The sequence below is a fragment of the Ahaetulla prasina genome, chromosome 15, assembly GCF_028640845.1.
Source record: "Ahaetulla prasina isolate Xishuangbanna chromosome 15, ASM2864084v1, whole genome shotgun sequence".
Taxonomy (NCBI): Eukaryota; Metazoa; Chordata; class Lepidosauria; order Squamata; family Colubridae; genus Ahaetulla; species Ahaetulla prasina.
This window is the reverse complement of record NC_080553.1, coordinates 5,702,811-5,721,850: the sequence shown is the minus strand read 5'-3', so window position 1 is coordinate 5,721,850 and position 19,040 is coordinate 5,702,811. Positions and strand designations below refer to the sequence as shown.

At 42.8% G+C, this 19,040-nt stretch overlaps 1 protein-coding gene across 1 annotated transcript in view; it reads left to right on the top strand.

The window, feature by feature from the left end:
- The window catches only part of LOC131185825 (transmembrane protein 132D-like), a 318,182-nt gene that overhangs the window by 194,784 nt on the left and 104,358 nt on the right, over positions 1-19,040 (top strand). Inside the window, exon 4 of the mRNA XM_058158722.1 lies at positions 3,449-3,632. Within this exon, the coding sequence (XP_058014705.1) occupies positions 3,449-3,632 (184 nt within the window). The remainder of the gene's footprint in view (positions 1-3,448; positions 3,633-19,040) is intronic.

The window sequence follows — 19,040 nt, the reverse complement described above, 5'->3', positions numbered from 1 at the left end:
CGACCACAATTGAGCCCCAAATTGATGTTGCTCAGCAAAACGTTTGCTAAGTGAGTTGGCCCCATTTTATGGCTTTTCTTGTCACCGTTGTTAAGTGAATCATTGCATTGGTCAAATTAGTAACCTGGCTGTGAAGTAAATCTGGCTTCTCCGTCAACTTTGCTCGTCAGAAGGTTGCAAAAGATGGCTCTATGTGCCACCTCTGGCACGTGTGCCATAGGTTCACCGTCACGGGTATAGGGTCTGCTGAGCAGGGGGTTGGACTAGATGACCTCCAAGGTCCCTTCCAACTCTGTTATTCTATGTTATATGTCTCAGACATCTTGGTATAGTCCAGAGCACGCTTCTCTTTGCATACCGAAAGCTGGTTAGGTTTCATCCTGCAACCTCCTCAAAATTCGTTCTCAGGTCACAGATAACGTGGCCCTCGATTGTCGTTTGCAAATTGCCTGTTTGTCGGCTTTGACATCAAGAGGCAAAAAAATTAATACGATGTTAAAAGGAAAGGAAGGAAATTCATTCTGTGTCATTAATTCAACAGGGGAGCCAATGACAAGATTTCCTTTAAAAAGAAGAAAATAATGGTAACAGTGAAAATTCGCCTTCCTTTCATCCCCTGAAAATCCAGAGGCAGAACTCTGAATCCCAAATAGCATTTTTGAGATGAAAGCAGAAATGGTAAAGCTAGCTTGTTTCTATGGTGCTGTGTGATCCAAGATCTAGGGATGGATGGATGGATTGATGGGTGGATGGATGGACAAATGGGGTAGGTAGGTAGGTAGGTAGGTAGGTAGGTAGGTAGGTAGGTAGGTAGGAAGGAAGGAAGGAAGGAAGGAAGGAAGGAAGGAAGGAAGGAAGGAAGGAAGGAAGGAAGGAAGGAAGGAAGGAAGGAAGGAAGGAAGGAAGGAAGGAAACAGATTAGATAGATAGATAGATAGATAGATAGATAGATAGATAGATAGATAGATAGATAGATAGATAGATAGATATGAGAGAGACATAATAGATAGATAGATAGATAGATATGAGAGGTAGATAGGAAGGAAGGAAGGAAGGAAGGAAGGAAGGAAGGAAAGATTACATAGATAGATAGATAAATAGATAGATGAGGGATGGGCAGATGGACGGATGGACGGACGGACAGACATATGGCTGGAAATAGATATGGATGGAGATTGATGAGAAAGAGAGATGGATGGAGATAGATAAAGAGATAGAGAAATAGAGAGAGAGATGGATGTAAAGGATAGATGGACAGACAAATAGATAAAGAGATAGAGAAATAGAGAGAGAGATGGATGTAAAGGATAGATGGACAGACAAATAGATAAAGAGATAGAGAAATAGAAAGACAGACAGACAGATGTAGTGGATAGATGGATGGATAGATAGATAGGTGGGTAAGTAATTATTATTTTTTAACAAATTTCAAGAAGGAATGTGCTTATTTAAAAACTAAGAAGCAATTCAGTATTGGTGGAGAAAGTTTATTAATATCCCATGGCACTTAAGAGTTGAATGCCACGTCCTCTTTATGGAGGTTTTTTTTTAAAAAAAATATATTTTTATTGTTGTCCGTGGATTGCTGTTTTTGTAGTTAATGCAGTTAATCTGAATTAAGGTCTTTGCTATCCTTTGCTTTCTTGACAGTCTTCCTTGGCCCATTTATATGCCACCCAGAGTAGGTCTCCAGAACTTTAGTAGCTCGATAAGACAAAGTGGGGTGGGGGAGGGGAATCAACCTACTATCTCTTTCTCTAAAAGTCGTAAGCACGGTAGAATCACTCCAAGAAGGAGGCACTGTTTAATCTTTATGGCTTCGCTTCCAGCACAGTGACTGCTTTTAATGGAAGGTTTACAAGATCGGGTTCTTTAAGCCAAGCATCACTTCCTTTCCTTTAAATTCCCTCTTATATTCTCTCCTGGTGGTGAATCATTTCGGAACGACCAGAGATGCTGTAATATCACGCCTGGGAAAGGACACGGTATAAAAATGAATGATATTCTCGTAGTTAAGCCCCAAGAATTGACAGAAAAATAGGAGGAAATTTGCAGAAGGCTGTGCGCACTTGCGACGTTCTAATTAAAGCTTTCTAGCTTGCTTTTATTTGGGTTTTATTTAACAAAAAAACCAGGCTACTAATTTACAAATGCAGAGATTCATAGGTTTATAAAAGCTTACCTTTGAAGTCCCAAAGATGCTTTTACTTTCTTTGTTTTTCTTGAAGACGTTTCGCTTCTCATCCAAGAAACTTCTTCAGTTCTCCAGTTCTCTAGAAGTGAAGAAGCTTCTTGGATGAGAAAGAAGCAAAGCGTCTTCAAGGAAAAACAAAGTCCAGTGGCCTCTTGAAAAAAAAAGCACTTTTCGGACAACCAAGACTGTGAATCACCATAGACCTTTGAAAATTGTCACAGGAATTATAATCTGTATAAAACGCAGCCACAACTTTATTATAGTAAATCTTTGATTCTGCAGATGATTCAGGAGGCTTTAGGTGGAACATCTGAATTACAGCAGAAGATGGTCTTCAGCCAAGCAACCGACAAAGCCTGTTATTTGCCAAATCAATCTGGGCAATGTTTTATTTTATTTTATTTATTAAATTTTTATACCGCCCTTCTCCCAAGGGACTCAGGGCGGTGTACAGCCAAAAGATTAAAAAAACAACAACATAGAAAATATACAATTAAAACAACAATTTAAAACCGAGCATATTAGAAAAATGGCCAATTAAAAGATTTAAAATTTAAAATTACAAACCCTGAATGATAAAACCCCGGTTAAAAAATTTAAAAGTATTTAAAAATATTAAGAATATTAAGCCAGTCCCGCTTGAATAAATAAATGCGTTTTCAGCTCACGGCGAAAGGTCCGAAGATCAGGCAATTGATGCAATCCAGGGGGAAGTTCGTTCCAGAGCGTAGGAGCTCCCACAGAGAAGGCCCTGCCCCTGGGGGCCGCCAGCCGACATTGTTTGGCGGACGGCACCCTGAGAAGACCCTCTCTGTGTGAGCGTACGGGTCGGTGGGAGGCATGAGGTAGCAGCAGGCGGTCCTGTAAGTACCCGGGCCCTAAGCCATGGAGCGCTTTGAAGGTTTGAATTTACATGTGCATTTAAGGATGCCTGACCTGAGTTCCATGGCAGGGGAAGGATACTGTAAAATCCCCATTTCCTCCCAATCAGCTGGGACTCAGGAGGCAGAGAACAGATGGGGGTGGGGCCAGTCAGAGGTGATATTTACTGTTCTCCAAACTACTCAAAATTTCCGCTACCGGTTCTCCAGAGCTGGTCAGAACCTGCTGAAACCCACCTCTGCTTCCCACATATGAACGGGTTAAGTCAAGAACTGATTGTCAAGACCGGGATGATGCTGTCTAATGAATGACTAATCGTGTTTTGCTGACTCCGTTCATTTTTCCCTCTCTTTTTTCTTTCTTTCTCTCCAGCACGTCTCCTTTTTCCTCCGAGATCATGCAGATGGATTTTGAGATGGAAGCTCTCAGTGAATTGCCAGGAATGCAGTTTGTTACGTGGCAGGTTGAATATCCCGGAGGAAGGACATCTGACCTCAGCATCTCCAAGATTTATGTCAGCCAGAAGGATCTCGTTGGCATTCTTCCCTTAGCTATGGTATGATAAATGATTTTTGCTCTTGGTTTGGGAGATCTCAACCGTATTAGCTCCTCCACCATGTGAGTACACCAGAGTGGAATATATAACAGACATGTTCTTGCCTTCCCAGGCCCTGGAGTGAATGTGAAGGTTGAAGGCCAGGTGTGCCCAGGGTTATTTCTCTTACCTTACAGTAGTGGCCAAAATTGTGGAAACCTTTTGGGAAAAGTGTATTTTTGAGGTTTGATGGCTAATAACACCACTCTTTTTTTTTTTTTTTTTTTGAGTTTCAAGATAATCCTATTGCACTGCTGGAATAGCCTGGGAATAGCCCAGACCTAATTGAAAATCTATGGAGCGGAGTAAAGAAACTTGTTAGTCAGAAGCAATAAAACCCAGTTAATAGAAGCAATCATTCAATCTTGGTTTGACATTATAATAGCTGCAGAACTAAAAGACCTGGTTCACTCTATGGGAAGACACTGTAAGGCTGTATTTCATGCAAAAGGTTACCCAACTAAGGTTTAACTGACATGGGGATAATGTTTGTATATCTCGTTTTTTCTATGATGATCATTTTTGTATATCTAATTTTTTCTACTGCTATTCTAATAGCAGATCCTTCATAAAAGTGATTGCATTACATTCTTGATTAAATTACCTTTCCATTGTTATATAATTTTATGGTACTACTCCCCCCCAAAAAGTGGCGTTATTAGTTAGTTTTAGAAAATACACTTTTCACAAAAGGTTTCCACAATTTTGGCCACTACTGTATAATGCTTTGGGAGGTTCAGGAAGAGCAAGTCAATTCAGAAGAGTAGTAGATAAAACAACAATGGTGGAAACCTGGCTGAATTGGGGGAAGGTTCTCTTCTTGGATTCAGGATATTGGAAATTATTTCGGCTTTTCCCTGTTTAAGCTAATGTTCTGCAGAAATATAGGTCTTCTTCTATTTTCTGAGACCTAGATGTCCTCTAATTCAGTTTCTCCCATGTTCTGTCCACCATTCCTGGAATGATTGCTCCATCTCTGACAATACTTCTCTGTTCTGTTAGAAGAGTTTTCTAGTGATGTATCTTGGTATTGTAGGTTATAGATGTTCTCTGAGATTGTTTTTTATTTGTCCACCTTCTGTTGCTTCTTGGAGAAGCGAGACTTGTTCGTTGGTTGTGGAATATATCATTGATGGTATGTCTGGCCTTGTAGGTGTCAGGCATCAAAGACCAAGTCCACACATGAAGGTTCAATTAAGCACATGTGTGGGAATCTTCTCAACTAACTATTGGCACCTGCTAAATGTTTTATAAGGGTCAACAGAACTCAACGGGAATTGGACTTAGTTCCCTTGTAGCTACGTAGGGATTCTAAGTTTATTCCCCTTTTCACTCCATCTTCAGGTTCTGAATAGGTGGACTGTGCTGTTCGGTGTTGTTGTTTTCTAAGTGGATGACCATGTCACGATCTGGTTCTTGTTAAGCTGATTCAGTACCATCTTCATTTCTTCTGGGTATTGATTAAGAGATGTGATAAAGGGTGATGTTTGTAATATCTGAAGCTGTCCTCCCTTCTGTTGGTGAATGGAATGGTTCATAGATGTGGTCCAAGTTTACCTGATCCCTGATCCACTGGAGTAAGAAGTTTCTAAATCCATTCATTGATTGACTCAATTACAATTACAGCTTAGAAGTTGGATCAACCAACTGGAAAGGTTTCAAGCAATAGGAGTTGTTCGACAAAAAGAAGATGGCTAAAGAACAAATGGCTTTGCCTTTCTTTTTTGGTACCTTTTGTTAGAACATCACCTCAACCTTCTCTGAATTTAGTAAGCCTAGGAGGTAAAATACTTGACAATATTCCCTGAGAGTTCTTTCTAGGAATTTTTAGAGGTTGAGCTAGCTGGATTTCTTGCATTAATCCAGGGGAGTCAAACTTGATTTCATTGAGGGCTGCATCAGGGTTGTGTTTGACCTTGGGGGCATGGCCAGGTAGGCATGGCCAGCTCAATGTCACTTGTGTTGGGAATGCCTGTGGCAGCTCCTGAGCTCTATTTTGATCTGCCCCAGCCTCCTGCAAACCTCTGTCAAGGAAAATGGGCTCCCAAGCTCTGTTTTCGGCTGCCATGACCTCCTGCAAACCTCTGTCAGGGAAAACGGGCTCCCAAGCTCTGTTTTCGGCTGCAATGGCCTCCTGCAACCCTCTGCCAGTGAAAATGGAGCTTGGGAGGGCCACATGTAGCCACACCCCCAAGCTTCATTTTTGCTGGCAGAGGCACCGTGGTCCAGATCCTTTGCTGTTTCCAGGGCAGCCTCGTGAGTCAGATCTAAGCATCACATGGGCTGCATCCAGTCTCTGGGCCTTGAGTTTGACACGCCTGCATTAATCTAATATTTGGAAGGATTGACCATCTCAATTTGGGTATGAGGGAGACGGAGCTCTTTGACCTTGTCACTGGCCGCAGGTGACCACTTTAGATATCCCAGGATATCTTTCTGAAAATGGGCCAAACTAGGGGCTCTGATTTGTCCCCAAAGGTAAAGTGACCAGATTTCAGCGATGGCAAAGCGGGACACCATTGACCCCAGGGTGGGGGAGAGGGGGGCTGCACATGCGTGCTGAGTCTTGCCATCTGCCTGAAGGAGGAGGAGCGGCTGCTGCTTCTCCGCTCTTCCAGGCAGGCTCGGCTCTCCTCTCGGCTCTTCCAGGCAGGCTCGGCTCTTCTCTTCCTCTTGGGTGAAGTCAAGCGGCGTCTCTCCTCCCTCTCGCGCCCCCTTCTCCGCCACTCCCCCTTCTCCACCTCCTCCTCTTGCGTTGCCGCCTCCCATTTTCAGAATGGGAGTGAAACAAAAAAAAAATCGGGACTTTTTGGAATTGCCGCGGGACGCGGGACAACTTATTAAAAAGTGGGACTGTCCCGCCAAAAGTGGGACGTCTGGTCACTATACCCAAAGGCCCTGTGACACCCCTTACTACGTAAATTTTATGAAAGCCCTGTAGCATTCCTTAGTACCATAAATTAGAAGAAACAATGGAAAGGTTTGTTTAACAAGGACATTTAGCAACCGTAGTGTTCTCTTAATGACCATCACAAAACAGGTGGTAAAACCAGGCCTAGCCACATGGCGATCCGCTTAATGACTGGCCTGATTTATGACAATTATTCCAGGCTCAGTTGTGGTCGTACATCAAGAACCCCTGTCTTGGAAACTTCATTGCTTCAATAAACACTGATATTGGAGGAAAGGAAAGGAATGAACAGATGACTTCCCATTCTTAACTTGCATTTCATCCAAATCTAAATATAACTGGGTAGTCACGAAGGACTCAAAACTAGAATTTTACAACAATTGTCCTTGGATTATTTAGATAAACAGCTGAATGGGTCTCCTTCCCATGAATCTGGAGAAGCCAGATTTTTCAATGACTGTAGCATGCACTTAAGAGGTGAACATTTATTAGGGACGCATGTATACATCTTTTTTGGGGGGGAGATTATAATAGGAACTGGGTGGTTGCCTAGCAACGGGCTGTTAATTATTATGCTGCTAGTCAAAGTGGGGGGAAATGTTTATGCTGTTCTTGGAGACCACCAACGGAATTTACCAACTTTAAAACAAGGAGGTCGCCTTTGGGTTTTAATGACCGAGACAATTAGAGTGAGGGTTGATTATTCCCTTATTTAAAAACTAAACCAAACAAAAACATTCATCATGCTGGGACTGTTGAATTATTCTCACTCCTGCAAGGGATTTGACAATTGGGGTGTTCAGTACTGTCAGGTGTAGACCAGGGGTGTCAAATATAAAGGCCCGGGGCCTGGATCCAGCCCGTGGGTGCTTAGATCTGGCCCATGTGGCCTCCCTGGAAACAGCAAAGGATTGGCCTGCGGTGTCTCTCCAGCAAAAACAGAGTTTGAGAGGGATGCATGCGGTCCTCCCGAGCTCTGTTTTCGCTGGCAGAGGTTTGCAGGAGGCTGTAGCAGCTGAAAAGGGAGCTCAGGAGCCCATTTTTGCTGGCAGAGCACTCGGGCCATCACAGGCGCCCCTGACACAAGTGGTGTCGAGCTGGCCATGCCCCCCCCCCAGTGGTGGGATTCAAATAATTTAACAACCAGTTCTCTGCCCTAATGATTTCTTCCAACAATCAGTTCACCAAACTGCTCAGAAAGTTAACAACCGGTTCTCCCGAAGTGGTGCAAACTGGCTGAATTCCACCACTGCCCCCCCTCCGCCCCACGAGGTCAAACACAACTCTGATGCAGCCCTCAATAAAATTGTTTGACATCCCTGCTATAGAACATAGAATCCCAGGGCTGGAAGAGACCTTGGAGGTCTTCTAGTCCAACCCCTTGCTCACGTAGCAGACCGTAGTAGACTATTCCAATAGGTTTTACAGACATTCGCAGATCTTTCCTGAGACTTGGAAAGGCTCTGGAGAAGGCTCTGGTGCACTTGTGTTTGTGGTGATGAGAAAGCAAGCAGAGTTTGCATTTAGAATATAGAACATCGAATAATAGAGTTGGAAGGGACCTTGGAGCAGTGGTAGGCTTCTACTGGTTTGCCCCAGTTCAGGTGAACCAGTAGTGGCGGTGGCAGGAGGCTCCACCCACCCACCTGGACATCATCACGGATGCTCTGCAAGCTCACAGTTCTGAACCAGTAGCGAAGTTAAGTGGAACCCACTACTGCCTTGGAGATTTTCTAGTCCAACCTCCTGCTGAAGCAGGAGAACTTCTAGGATCCCAGTCAAATGGTTGTCCAGTCTAGTCTTCAAGACTTCAGTGATGGAGAATGAGATACATATGAAACTGGCTGTCCTTGTGAGCTATTCCAGGATGAGTTCTTTAGATTAGATTAATAGAGCTGTAAGGGATCTTGTAGGTCATCTAGTCCAACCCCCCACCCAAGCTGGAGATCCAACACCATTTCTGACAAATGGCAGTCCAGTCTCTTCTTGGAAGCCTCCAGTGATGATGAAGCACCCATGACTTCTGAAGGCAACTTCTGTTCCATTGGTTGATTGTTCTCACTGTCAAGAAATTTCTCCTTATTTCTAGGCTGAGTCTCTCCTTGTTCAGTTTCCATCCATTATTCCTTGTCTGGTCTTCGGGTGCCTTGGAAAACAGCTTGACCCCTTTCTCTGTGTGGCAGCCCCTCAAATATTGGAACACTGTCATTGAAACAGCCTGTTTGAACACTATAGGTCAAGCCTGGGGTCGTTCAGAACCATCATCGTTATTTAGTCTGGGTCAGGAACCTTAGACATGAATGGGTTTTACGCATTGGCTAAAATCATTTTTATGTAGTGACTCTGATGGTGTCGTTAGCTTTAATGCGGTATGCCAGTCCACCAGTGTGGTTCAGAAACATCTTGGCTTCACAAGAAACCGAGTGGCTGTAAGGTGAGCTATGAGAATTTTAGTTCTAACCATCTTCCGAAGTTATGTCAAGCACCGGGCAAATCAGGAGATTCAGGCTGTTCAAATGAATTTAAAGATTTATTTCAAGCTTAAGCCCTATACAAGAATCTGACCAACTAACAGTCAAGGGAAATGAACGGGAGATAAAACAGGCATTCAAGGTGGGCTGGACTTAGATCTCTTGTGGGAACACAGGGACTCGGCATTTGACCCCTCCCTCGGGCTCATCCTGGTCATCTCCTACAGGTTGAGCACTTGGTCTACTGAGCAGTTATCTTAAGCATAGGTAGGTGTTCCTCAACATGAAAGCAGTGTTCCAATATTTGAGGGGCTGCTACAGAGAGGAGGGGGGTCAAGTTATTTTCAAAGGCCAGACAAGGAATAATGGATGGAAACTGACCAAGGAGAGATTCAACCTGGAAATAAGGAGAAATTTTCTGACAGTGAGAACAATCAACCGATGGAACACAAGTTGCCTTCAGAAGGAGCTTCATCACTGGAAGCTTCCAAGAAGAGACTGGACTGCCATTTGTCAGAAATGGTGTAGGGTCTCCTGCTTGGGTGGAGGGTTGAACTAGATGACCTACAATATCCCTTCCAACTGTTAATCTGTATATCTGTATAAATTGGACTTTGTTTCTGCCTCCTCGTTCCTGCTTTGTTTCTGACATCTACCTGTAGTTCAAACCTGGCTACCAAATTGCCTTCACATTTGCTAAGGTGTAGAGACTCTTTTTCCCATTATGTCATTTCGTTGCAGGAACAAATTAGTCATGATTGTTTCTCAAAATCTGTACCCTTCCTTTCCGGAGTTTGCCTTCTTCTTTATCTTGCACTTAGAAGTTACTGATGTGCAAAAAAGCTGGAATCAACTGTCAGCTATTCTTAATTTTTCAAAGCTTAGCTGATCCCTGCCAAGATCACTGGCCTGGATTTTTTTATTTCATTTTTTTAAAAAAAGAAGTACATGGTTTTGCAAGCTCTATAAAATTAAAGAACTGATAAACTTATCAAGGTACGGATATCCTGCTGAGAATCCCTGTCACCAAAGTCGGTTCTGCTCAGATAAATTATTGTGAGCATCTGGCAATCTTCTTGAATTAGGAATAGCTGCTGAGTGCCATTCTAAACAGAAGACATCTTGACACAAAAATTGGGATATCTGCAGTGTTTTTGTGCAACATCTTTACAATTTTCCTAACAGTGTCACTCAGCTGTTTATTAACAGGATAGTCTCTGTCTTTTTTTATTTCTTAAAAAAGTCCCATTTATCCTACAATCCTATGCAGAATATCAGAACAGAATAACAGAGTTGGAAGGGACCTTGTAGGTCATCTATTCCAACCCCACCCACCCAAGCAGGAGTCCAAGAAGAAATCCCATTGAGTTTCATGGCCTTATTTCAATGCAGCTGCAATGCAGAGGATCAGATTTTCCAAACAAAAAACCCCACACCGAACAATATTCATTTCCTACCCACAATGGATAATGTCCAATTTTATGTACATGAAAAGAAAGAAATTACAAGACCGGCTGAAGAACATTTTCACTTTGAAGCTTATATTATCAATTCAATACTTCATTTATTGCTTTCTTTGATCATTCTGGTACTCAGATTAATTGGTGTCTCTTCATATGTACATTCAACACTTGTTCAGCTTAAAACCAGTTCAACAGTCGGAGTTAATGCGGGCAGCATTCCAGTCATAAAAATCATTCCTGCGTACAACGGAGAAAGCTATTTGACGTGAAGCGTAAAAAAAACCACACATTTAGTTAATATTCATGTATTTACTTGCAGTGGGGAGTTATCGCCCCTTTTCTGAGATATCCCCAGGCTGCTTGCAAGGAAAACAAGCATCAAAACGCTCTTTGACACACACACACACAATATTAATAGAAATGTATACGTGTATGTAAATAACGAGCCATCATGACTACCAATGGTTCAGGAGCTCATTAAATATTTAAACCCCTTCCTGTCTGTTTTGTGACAGAGATGCCCAACGTGGCTAGGAACAAAGCTTCAAAAGGAGAAAAAAAATTTTTTTTTAAAAAGTGAGAAAATGAAGGTATCATTAATTCACCCTCTACAATAGCTGCCCCTCCTTCGTGAGTGAAACCCATACTCTGTCCAAGATCCTGATCAGTTGTAACCTCAAATCCAACCTTGCTAGTTGAAAAATTTGGCCCCGGGGAAATTTATAATTTACAGCTGGGTTGGTTAATTTCCATCAAGAGATGTTGACTAAGATTGATGAGGGTTGAAATTCTCTCACTCCGAGTTGGAGGAAGCGGTGTCCAAAGTTGCCTTTCCTTTTGATCTAGTTTAATGAAAAGAAGGACTAGGGGGTGACATTTATTTTTATTTATTTATTTATTAAATTTTTATACCGCCCTTCTCCCGAAGGACTCAGGGCGGTGTACAGCCAAAAAGTAAAACACAAAATATATACAATTAAAAACAACAGTTAAAACATAGCAGATTATATAAGGCTGATAATTAAAATTAAAATTTTAAATTTTAAAATATTCACAAAACCCCAATTAAAATTCAACACTATTATGCCAGTCCCGCTTGAATGAATAGATGTGTTTTGAGCTCACGACGGAAGGTCCGAAGATCAGGCACTTGACGTAGGCCAGGGGGAAGTTCGTTCCAGAGCGTCACTGCCCCCACAGAGAAGGCCCTACTCCTGGGGGCCGCCAGCCAACACTGTTTGGCGGACGGCACCCTGAGGAGGCCCTTTCTGTGACATGATAGCAATGTTCCAATATCTCAGGGGCTGCCACAAAGAAGAGGGAGTCAAGCTATTCTCCAAAGCACCTGAAGGCAGGACAAGAAGCAATGGGTGGAAACTAATCAAGGAGAGATGCAACTTAGAACTAAGGAGAAATTTCCTGACAGTTACAACAATTAATCAGTTAAACGATTAATCAGACTTGCCTCCAGAAGTTGTAGGTGCTCCAACACTGAAGGTTTTTCAGAAGAGGTTGGACAACTATTTGTCTGAAATGGAATAGGGTTGGAGTAGAAGACCTTCAAGGTCCCTTCCAATTCTGTTATTTTGTTACTCTAATCTTCCTGGCCCCCTCTTCTTTAATGTGATATTATCGTCTTCTGGCAGTTGAAACTCAAGAGTTTACCTGGTGACACTAAAAGATTTAGACAATCATTTTACATTGACATAACTCACATATCATGCTAGACTTACAGGTTGGGCAGACGTAGCCATTAGGTTTTCAAATCCTATAAACCTTGCTTTGCAGCATGGCAGGTTGTATAAACTGGTTATTCAACTGCATAAACTCAATGAATCATAAAATAACTTGCGGTTAATTCAACCATATCGTAGAATTTGCCGGATTGAAGCAATACGGGTCATTTCTATGCAATCCATAGAATATGGGGGTCTTTGGTGCTCTCTGAGTTTGGTGGGGTTTTTTGCAGACATTTTATTACCAAACTAGATAACATCATCAGTAACCTGTAAGAAAACTACAAAGTTCAGAGGGCACCAAGGACCCCACAGTACAATCCTGAGCTACAAATATTCACTTTTTGGGTAAAATAATCTCTGTGAACATATCAAGGAGAGATAGGATTCAAAGGAGAATAGAAGATCCTATTTATTGTATCTATAGAGTGAGCTTTTATTTAGAGGCTGAACATTAACAGGGAAGAGTTAGGCAGACACCCCTGGTGCAGTGGTGGGATTCAATTTTTTTTTACTACCGGGTCTATGGGCGTGGCTTGGTGGGCATGGCAGGGGAAGGATATTGTAAAATCTCCATTCCCTCCCCACTCCAGGGGAAGGTTACTGCAAAATCCCCATTTCCTCCCAATCAGCTGGGACTCGGGAGGCAGAGAATAGATGGGGAGAGAGCCAGTCAGAGGTGGTATTTACCGGTTCTCCAAATTACTCAAAATTTCCGATACTGGTTCTCCAGAACTGGTCAGAACCTGCTGAATACCACCTCTGTCCTGGTGCCAAAACAGAGTTCTATTCTATTCTATTCTATTCTATTCTATTCTATTCTATTCTATTCTATTCTATTCTTCTTCTTAAGTCTGACTTCCATCAAATTCTGGCTCTCCAAGGAACACAAGGCACAAGAATTCCCTACAATCTTAGATAGTGTAAAAGACATCCATGTGAGGTTGAACAATTGGGTTGAAGAGGGGAGAAAGAACTGGTCTATTATAATCCCACAACAGTTTGAACTGGGGAATCTTTCCAAGTCACAGCCCGACTGTAGCAATACTATAACCCATAAACAGCGACCCAAGTTTGCCCAGGACTTAGAGAGACAGATTTTCCGCCATGCTGCCTTTCTAATCCATGTTGGAAAGAAGACATTTATTATCCTTCGAATGTGCTTCTCTTTCCAGTTCCCTGGCAAGGGCTGTGTAATTCGCCATTCAAACTCGATAAGCCAGCTTTGTATTTCTAGGGTAATTAGGATTACTGGCAAACAAGGCTGAGCTAGCTGGTCTCCCAATAAAATTAAGACGTGTCTCTCTCTCTCTCTGGTTTGGTCTCTCTTTTCTTCCGAGCATGCAGGAAGAAAATTCTTCCTTTAATGTTCTTTAATCTTTCTCGGCGTCGTTTTCTGGGTGGGTTCCTCCCCCACCAATTATTGTCTTCTCTCTCTGTCTCCCTCCCTCCCTCCCTCTCTCCCTCTCTCTCTCTTTTCTTCTCTTTTTGCTCTCTTTTCTTTTTCCTCTCTTTCAATTCTTTTTTTCTTTTTTCTCTTCCTTTGTCTTTCCCTCTTTTTGTTTCTCTGTCTGTCTGTCTGTCTGTCTCTCTCTCTCTCTCTCTCTCTCTCTCTCCCTTTTATGTGGCAGAGTGCCTATTGATTTCCTCTTTTACTGTCCTCCCATTCCTTTCTGCTGAATGCACCAGGGAGGTCTGCTTACAGTGCAATCAAACCAAATGGAAAATTAACCTCTTGACTAATGAATTAAAGCTAGGCTGGGGTGAAGAGTTTCCAGTGCAGCCGAGATGTGCGAAGTCATCCCTGGTCCTCCCTGCCTCTAAGACAAGAGGCAAAAAGCGTTTCTGTGTTTTTTTGCATTTCTGGAGGAATTTCCTCTTCTGTTTTGCCTTTTTTTTTTGGTTGCCTGAAGAATGATTTGTTTGGGACCCAGCCTGTCAGCCTTACCAGGTAGACCAGGCAGGAAACACCAGCAGATGAGCAAAGGCTCATGATGAAATTCAATGTAGAGAGAAGTAAAGTCCTACACTTAGGCAAGAAAAACCAAAAATACACATATAGACTGGGGGAAAACAGGCTTAATAGCAGTGATTGTGAGAAGGATCTTGGAGTCTTAGTGGACAACCAGCTAAATATGAGTCAGCAGTGTGCGGTGGCAGCCAAAAAAGCCAATGCAGTCCTAAGTTGCATTAACAGAGGGATACAATCAAGATCAAGTGAGGTACTAATACCACTCTATAAAGCCCTAGTAAGACCATACCTAGAATCCTGCATCCAGTTTTGGTCACCACGCTATAAAAAAGATGTTGAGACTCTAGTAAAAGTGCAGAGAAGAGCAACCGAGATGATGAGGGGACTGGAGGATGAAACATACAATGAATGGTTGCAGGAACTAGGCCTGGCTAGTCTAGTGAAGAGAAGAGAAGGTCCAGGGAAGACATGATAGCAGTCTTCCAATATTTGAGGGGCCAAGCTATTTTCCAAGGCACCCAAAGGCCAGACAAGAAATAATGGATGGAAGCTATTCAAGGAGAGATTCAGCCTGGAAATAAGGAGAAATTTTCTGACAGTGAGAACAATTCAGCCAATGGAACAGAAGTCTCTTTCAAAAGTTGTGGGAACTTCATCACTGGAGGCTTTTAAGAAGTGATTGGACTGCCATCTGTCAGAAATCTCCTGTTTGGGAGGGGGTTGGACTAGATGACCTACAAGGTCCCTTCCAACACTGTTAATCTGTAATCTGAGGTTTTCAAAAAGAGACCGGAGTGGACAGCCATTGGTCCAAAATGGTGTATGGTCTCCTCCTTGAGCAAGGGGTCGGAATAGAAGACTTCCAAGATCCATTCCCACTCTGTTACACTGTTATTCTGTTATCAGTTAAAAAAATTCCAACAGGTAGAGTGGAGAATCCAGGAAGAGGGCCTTCTCTGCCATTGCTCCTGCCTTTTGGAATGCTCTCCCCCTCCCTAGAGGACAGGTAGATACCCCCTCTCCACTCTCCTGGCCTTTCAGAGAGACTTGAAAACTTGCTTGTTTTGATTCACTTGGACCCACGGAGAACTCTTGCAGCCACTTTTTTAATTCTGAATTTTGATTACTTCTATCCTAGTTTTTAACTATTTTCATTATAATACTGAATAGAATAGAATAGAATAGAATAGAATAGAATAGAATAGAATAGAATAGAATAGAATAGAATAGAATTCTTTATTGGCCAAGTGTGATTAGACACACAAGGAATTTGTCTTTGGTGCATATGCTCTCCGTGTACATAAAGAAAAGATACATTCATCAGGAATCATAAGGTACAACACTTAATGAGAGTCATAGGGTACAAATAAGCAATTGAATCATACTAGGAAACAATCAATATAATCGTAAGGATACATGCAACAAAGTTACAGCCATACAGTCATAAGTGGGAGGAGATGGGCAACAGAGACGATGAGAAGACCAATAGATTAGTTTCCACCCATTGCTTCTTGTCTTGCCCTCAGGTGCTTTGGAGAATAGCTTGACTTCTGTCTCTTCGTAGGCCGCCCAGAGCCTCGGGTGAGGGAGATGGGCAGTGTCTAAATATACGATGAATAAATAAAATAAGTTATTATATACCCACCTCCATCTTTGGGGAAACTGAGAGTTGGTAGTATGCAATGGCTCTAGGTTTTCCAAGGATGGCTGCATTCATTTTTAACTCAAACTACAAAGGTATTTTTTCCTCAGAAACTCCGAGGACCTGTCTCAACCATCAGAATGAAGGCTCCATTGGAGCTGTCTCCTTCGGCTCTCATCGTATCTGACAAAGTACCTCTTTTCCACATACAATTCGAGTGCCTTCTTCTCCTTGGTTTCATGTCAGGCATTTTATCTTGGGAGTAGGTAGGTGGGTGGATGGTTCCCCTCTCGAGTTTTCTGGCAAGGATTAGAATCTCTTTTAAAATTATCAATTTACAATCCACGGCAATCTTCCCCAGATGGATTTGAACAAGCCTGTAATTGGATAATTTGGCAACATGTAAGCCAGGCTTTAGACGACTGAAATTACACTTGGTTGAAGGAAAGGTCCATTCTTCATGTAGAATTAATTTGATTTTCTCTCCATTTACAAGTGGCAACCTGAGTAGTCTAGTGACTGGATTATTGTTTTAACTCACAGCATCCAATTTTTTTTCCCCTTTTCTAATTGCTGGGGGAGGGGAAGGGTTCGTTGCTTTGTATTTATGTATTTCGTTGCTCTCCAGCTTTGGCGCACTGCCTTTCTCAGTCAATCTAGCCCTCTTGAGGTAGTTTGCAAATGTGATGTTGGAACCGTTGTGACCCTGTAAGAGCAAATGCTTGTAAACAGCAGGGGTGAAAATCATCTTTTAATCGCTAGGCTAAAAGAACAGTAAAAGGCTATTTTAAAAACAAAAACAGAAATAAAACACAAAGGGACTCTTTAACCTGCAAAATTGTGGGAAATAATTGAAACCAATTAAATTGGTTGCCCCAAAAAATTGGACCCAGGAGTCCTCAGTGCTCCCAGAGCTTGGTGGTTTTCTTGCAGATGTTTCATGACCATACTAGGTAACATCATCAGTGCTAGAAGGAAGTGAGAGTTTGGGGAATGGAGGAAAGGGAGAGAGGAGGAGGAGGAGGAGGAGGAGGAGGCCCATGGGTCTGGGCTTGATTGTTTTCTTGCAGATGTTTTATTGCCCAACTAGGTAACATCATCAGTGCTTGAAGGGAGTGGGAATTGGGAGGAGGAGGAGGAGGAGGAGGAGGAGGAGGAGGAGGAGGAGGAGGAGGAGGAGGAGGAGGAGGAGGAGGAGGAGACAAATTGGGGGGTCCTTGATGCTCTCTAAGCTTGGTTGGTTTCTCCCAGATGTTTTATTACCCAACTAGGTAACATCATCAGTGCTAGAAGGGAGTGGGAATTGGGAGGAGGAGGAGGAGGAGGAGGAGGAGGAGGAGGAGGAGGAGAAGGAGGAAGAGACAAATTTATTTATTTATTTATTTATTTTTATTTTATTAAATTTTTATACCGCCCTTCTCCCGAAGGACTCAGGGAGTCGGTACAGCCTAGAATAAAAACAGTAAGTATACAGAATTAAAATAACAATTTAAAATACCTATTCAATAATGGCCGAATTAAAACCATCAGATTGACCTAACCTAAAATACCCCATATAAAAATTATATATAAAATTACAAGAATTAAAAATTTAAAAATTTAAAATTTAAAAGTTTAAAAAATCAGTCCAGTCCCGCTTGAATAAATAAGTGAGTTTTTAATTCCCGGCGAAAGGTCCGAAGGTCAGATATTTGGCGCAAACCGGGGGGAAGGTCGTTCCAGAGAGTAGGAGCTCCAACAGAGAAGGCCCTTCCCCTGGGGGCCGCCAGCCGGCATTGCTTGGCGGACGGCACCCTGAGGAGACCCTCTCTGTGAGAGCGTACGGGTCGATGGGAGGCATAAGGTAACAGCAGGCGGTCCCGTAAGTACCCGGGCCCTAAGCCATGGAGCGCTTTAAAGGTGGTAACCAAAACCTTGAAGCGCACCCGAAAGACCACAGGTAGCCAGTGCAGACTGCGCAGGAGCGGTGTTACCCGGGAGCAACGAGGAGCTCCCTCAATCACCCGCGCAGCTGCATTCTGAACTAACTGGAGTCTCCGAGTGCACTTCAGGGGTAGCCCCATGTAGAGAGCATTGCAATAATCCAGATGGGAAGTGACGAGAGCATGAGTGACCGTGCATAATTGGGGGGTCCTTGATGCTCTCTAAGCTTGGTTGGTTTCTTCCAGATGTTTTATTACCCCAGTAGGCAACATCATCAGTTTGTGGGGTACAATACCTCAATCAAGGAACTACCAACTCAGTAAACAGCCTAATCATGGAACCAACAAATACTCCCAGCAACACTGGCAGGGCAAGTCACTAGTATATAAATATGGAACAAAATCTCACTTCTTTCTAGCACCAATGATATTGTCTAGTTTGGTATTGAAATGTCTGCAGACAACCAATGAAACAACCAAGCTCAGAGATCACCAAAGATCCCACAGTCCTCCTCCTCCTCTTCCTCCTCCTTTCCACAAACCTCACACCTTTTTAGCACTGACGATGCTCCCTAATTGGGTCATGAAATGTCTACAAGAAAACAACCAAACCCCAGAGTCGTTTTCCTCCTCCTCCTCCTCTTCCTCCTCCTTCGCTCCCTTCTAGTACTGATAATGTTAACTAGTTGGGCAATGAAACATTTGCAAAAAAACAACCACCAAGCTCAGAGAGCACAAAGGACCCTGGATCCAACTGCCTCTTCAAACTATAAAACCTATTTTTCTATAATCAGGAAAGCAGAATTCAGGTCAACCAACTATCGCTCGCTGTCTTTGTTCTTTTATCAATTTTTGTCTGTCCCCCACTTCCTGTCTCCTCCTTCCTCCTCTTATGTACAGTCTTGCACCTCGCCTTCCAGCTGAGTTGGCTGCTGAATATTCAGCCACTGCGTTTTGCAAGGAGTCGGCTGAGGTGAGGCGAGGAGAGAGAAGGTTAAGTCACAATCCAGCACGGAGCAACGGAGAACACTGGAGTTTAAAGCACTGACATTTCACAAGACAAAATGGTAGGCGCCGATCAAAATGTAAATTTGAAGGGAAGGCAGGGGGGAGGGGAAAAAAATACTACTTTTTCCCTAGCATTTTTTTCTCCCCAGTCGCTGTATTGAAATAGTAGAGAATCCCCAACGCGCAGTAAAATTCTGCAAAACTTACTACCCTGAGATGCAGCCAGGTTTTTTAACCCCTGCTA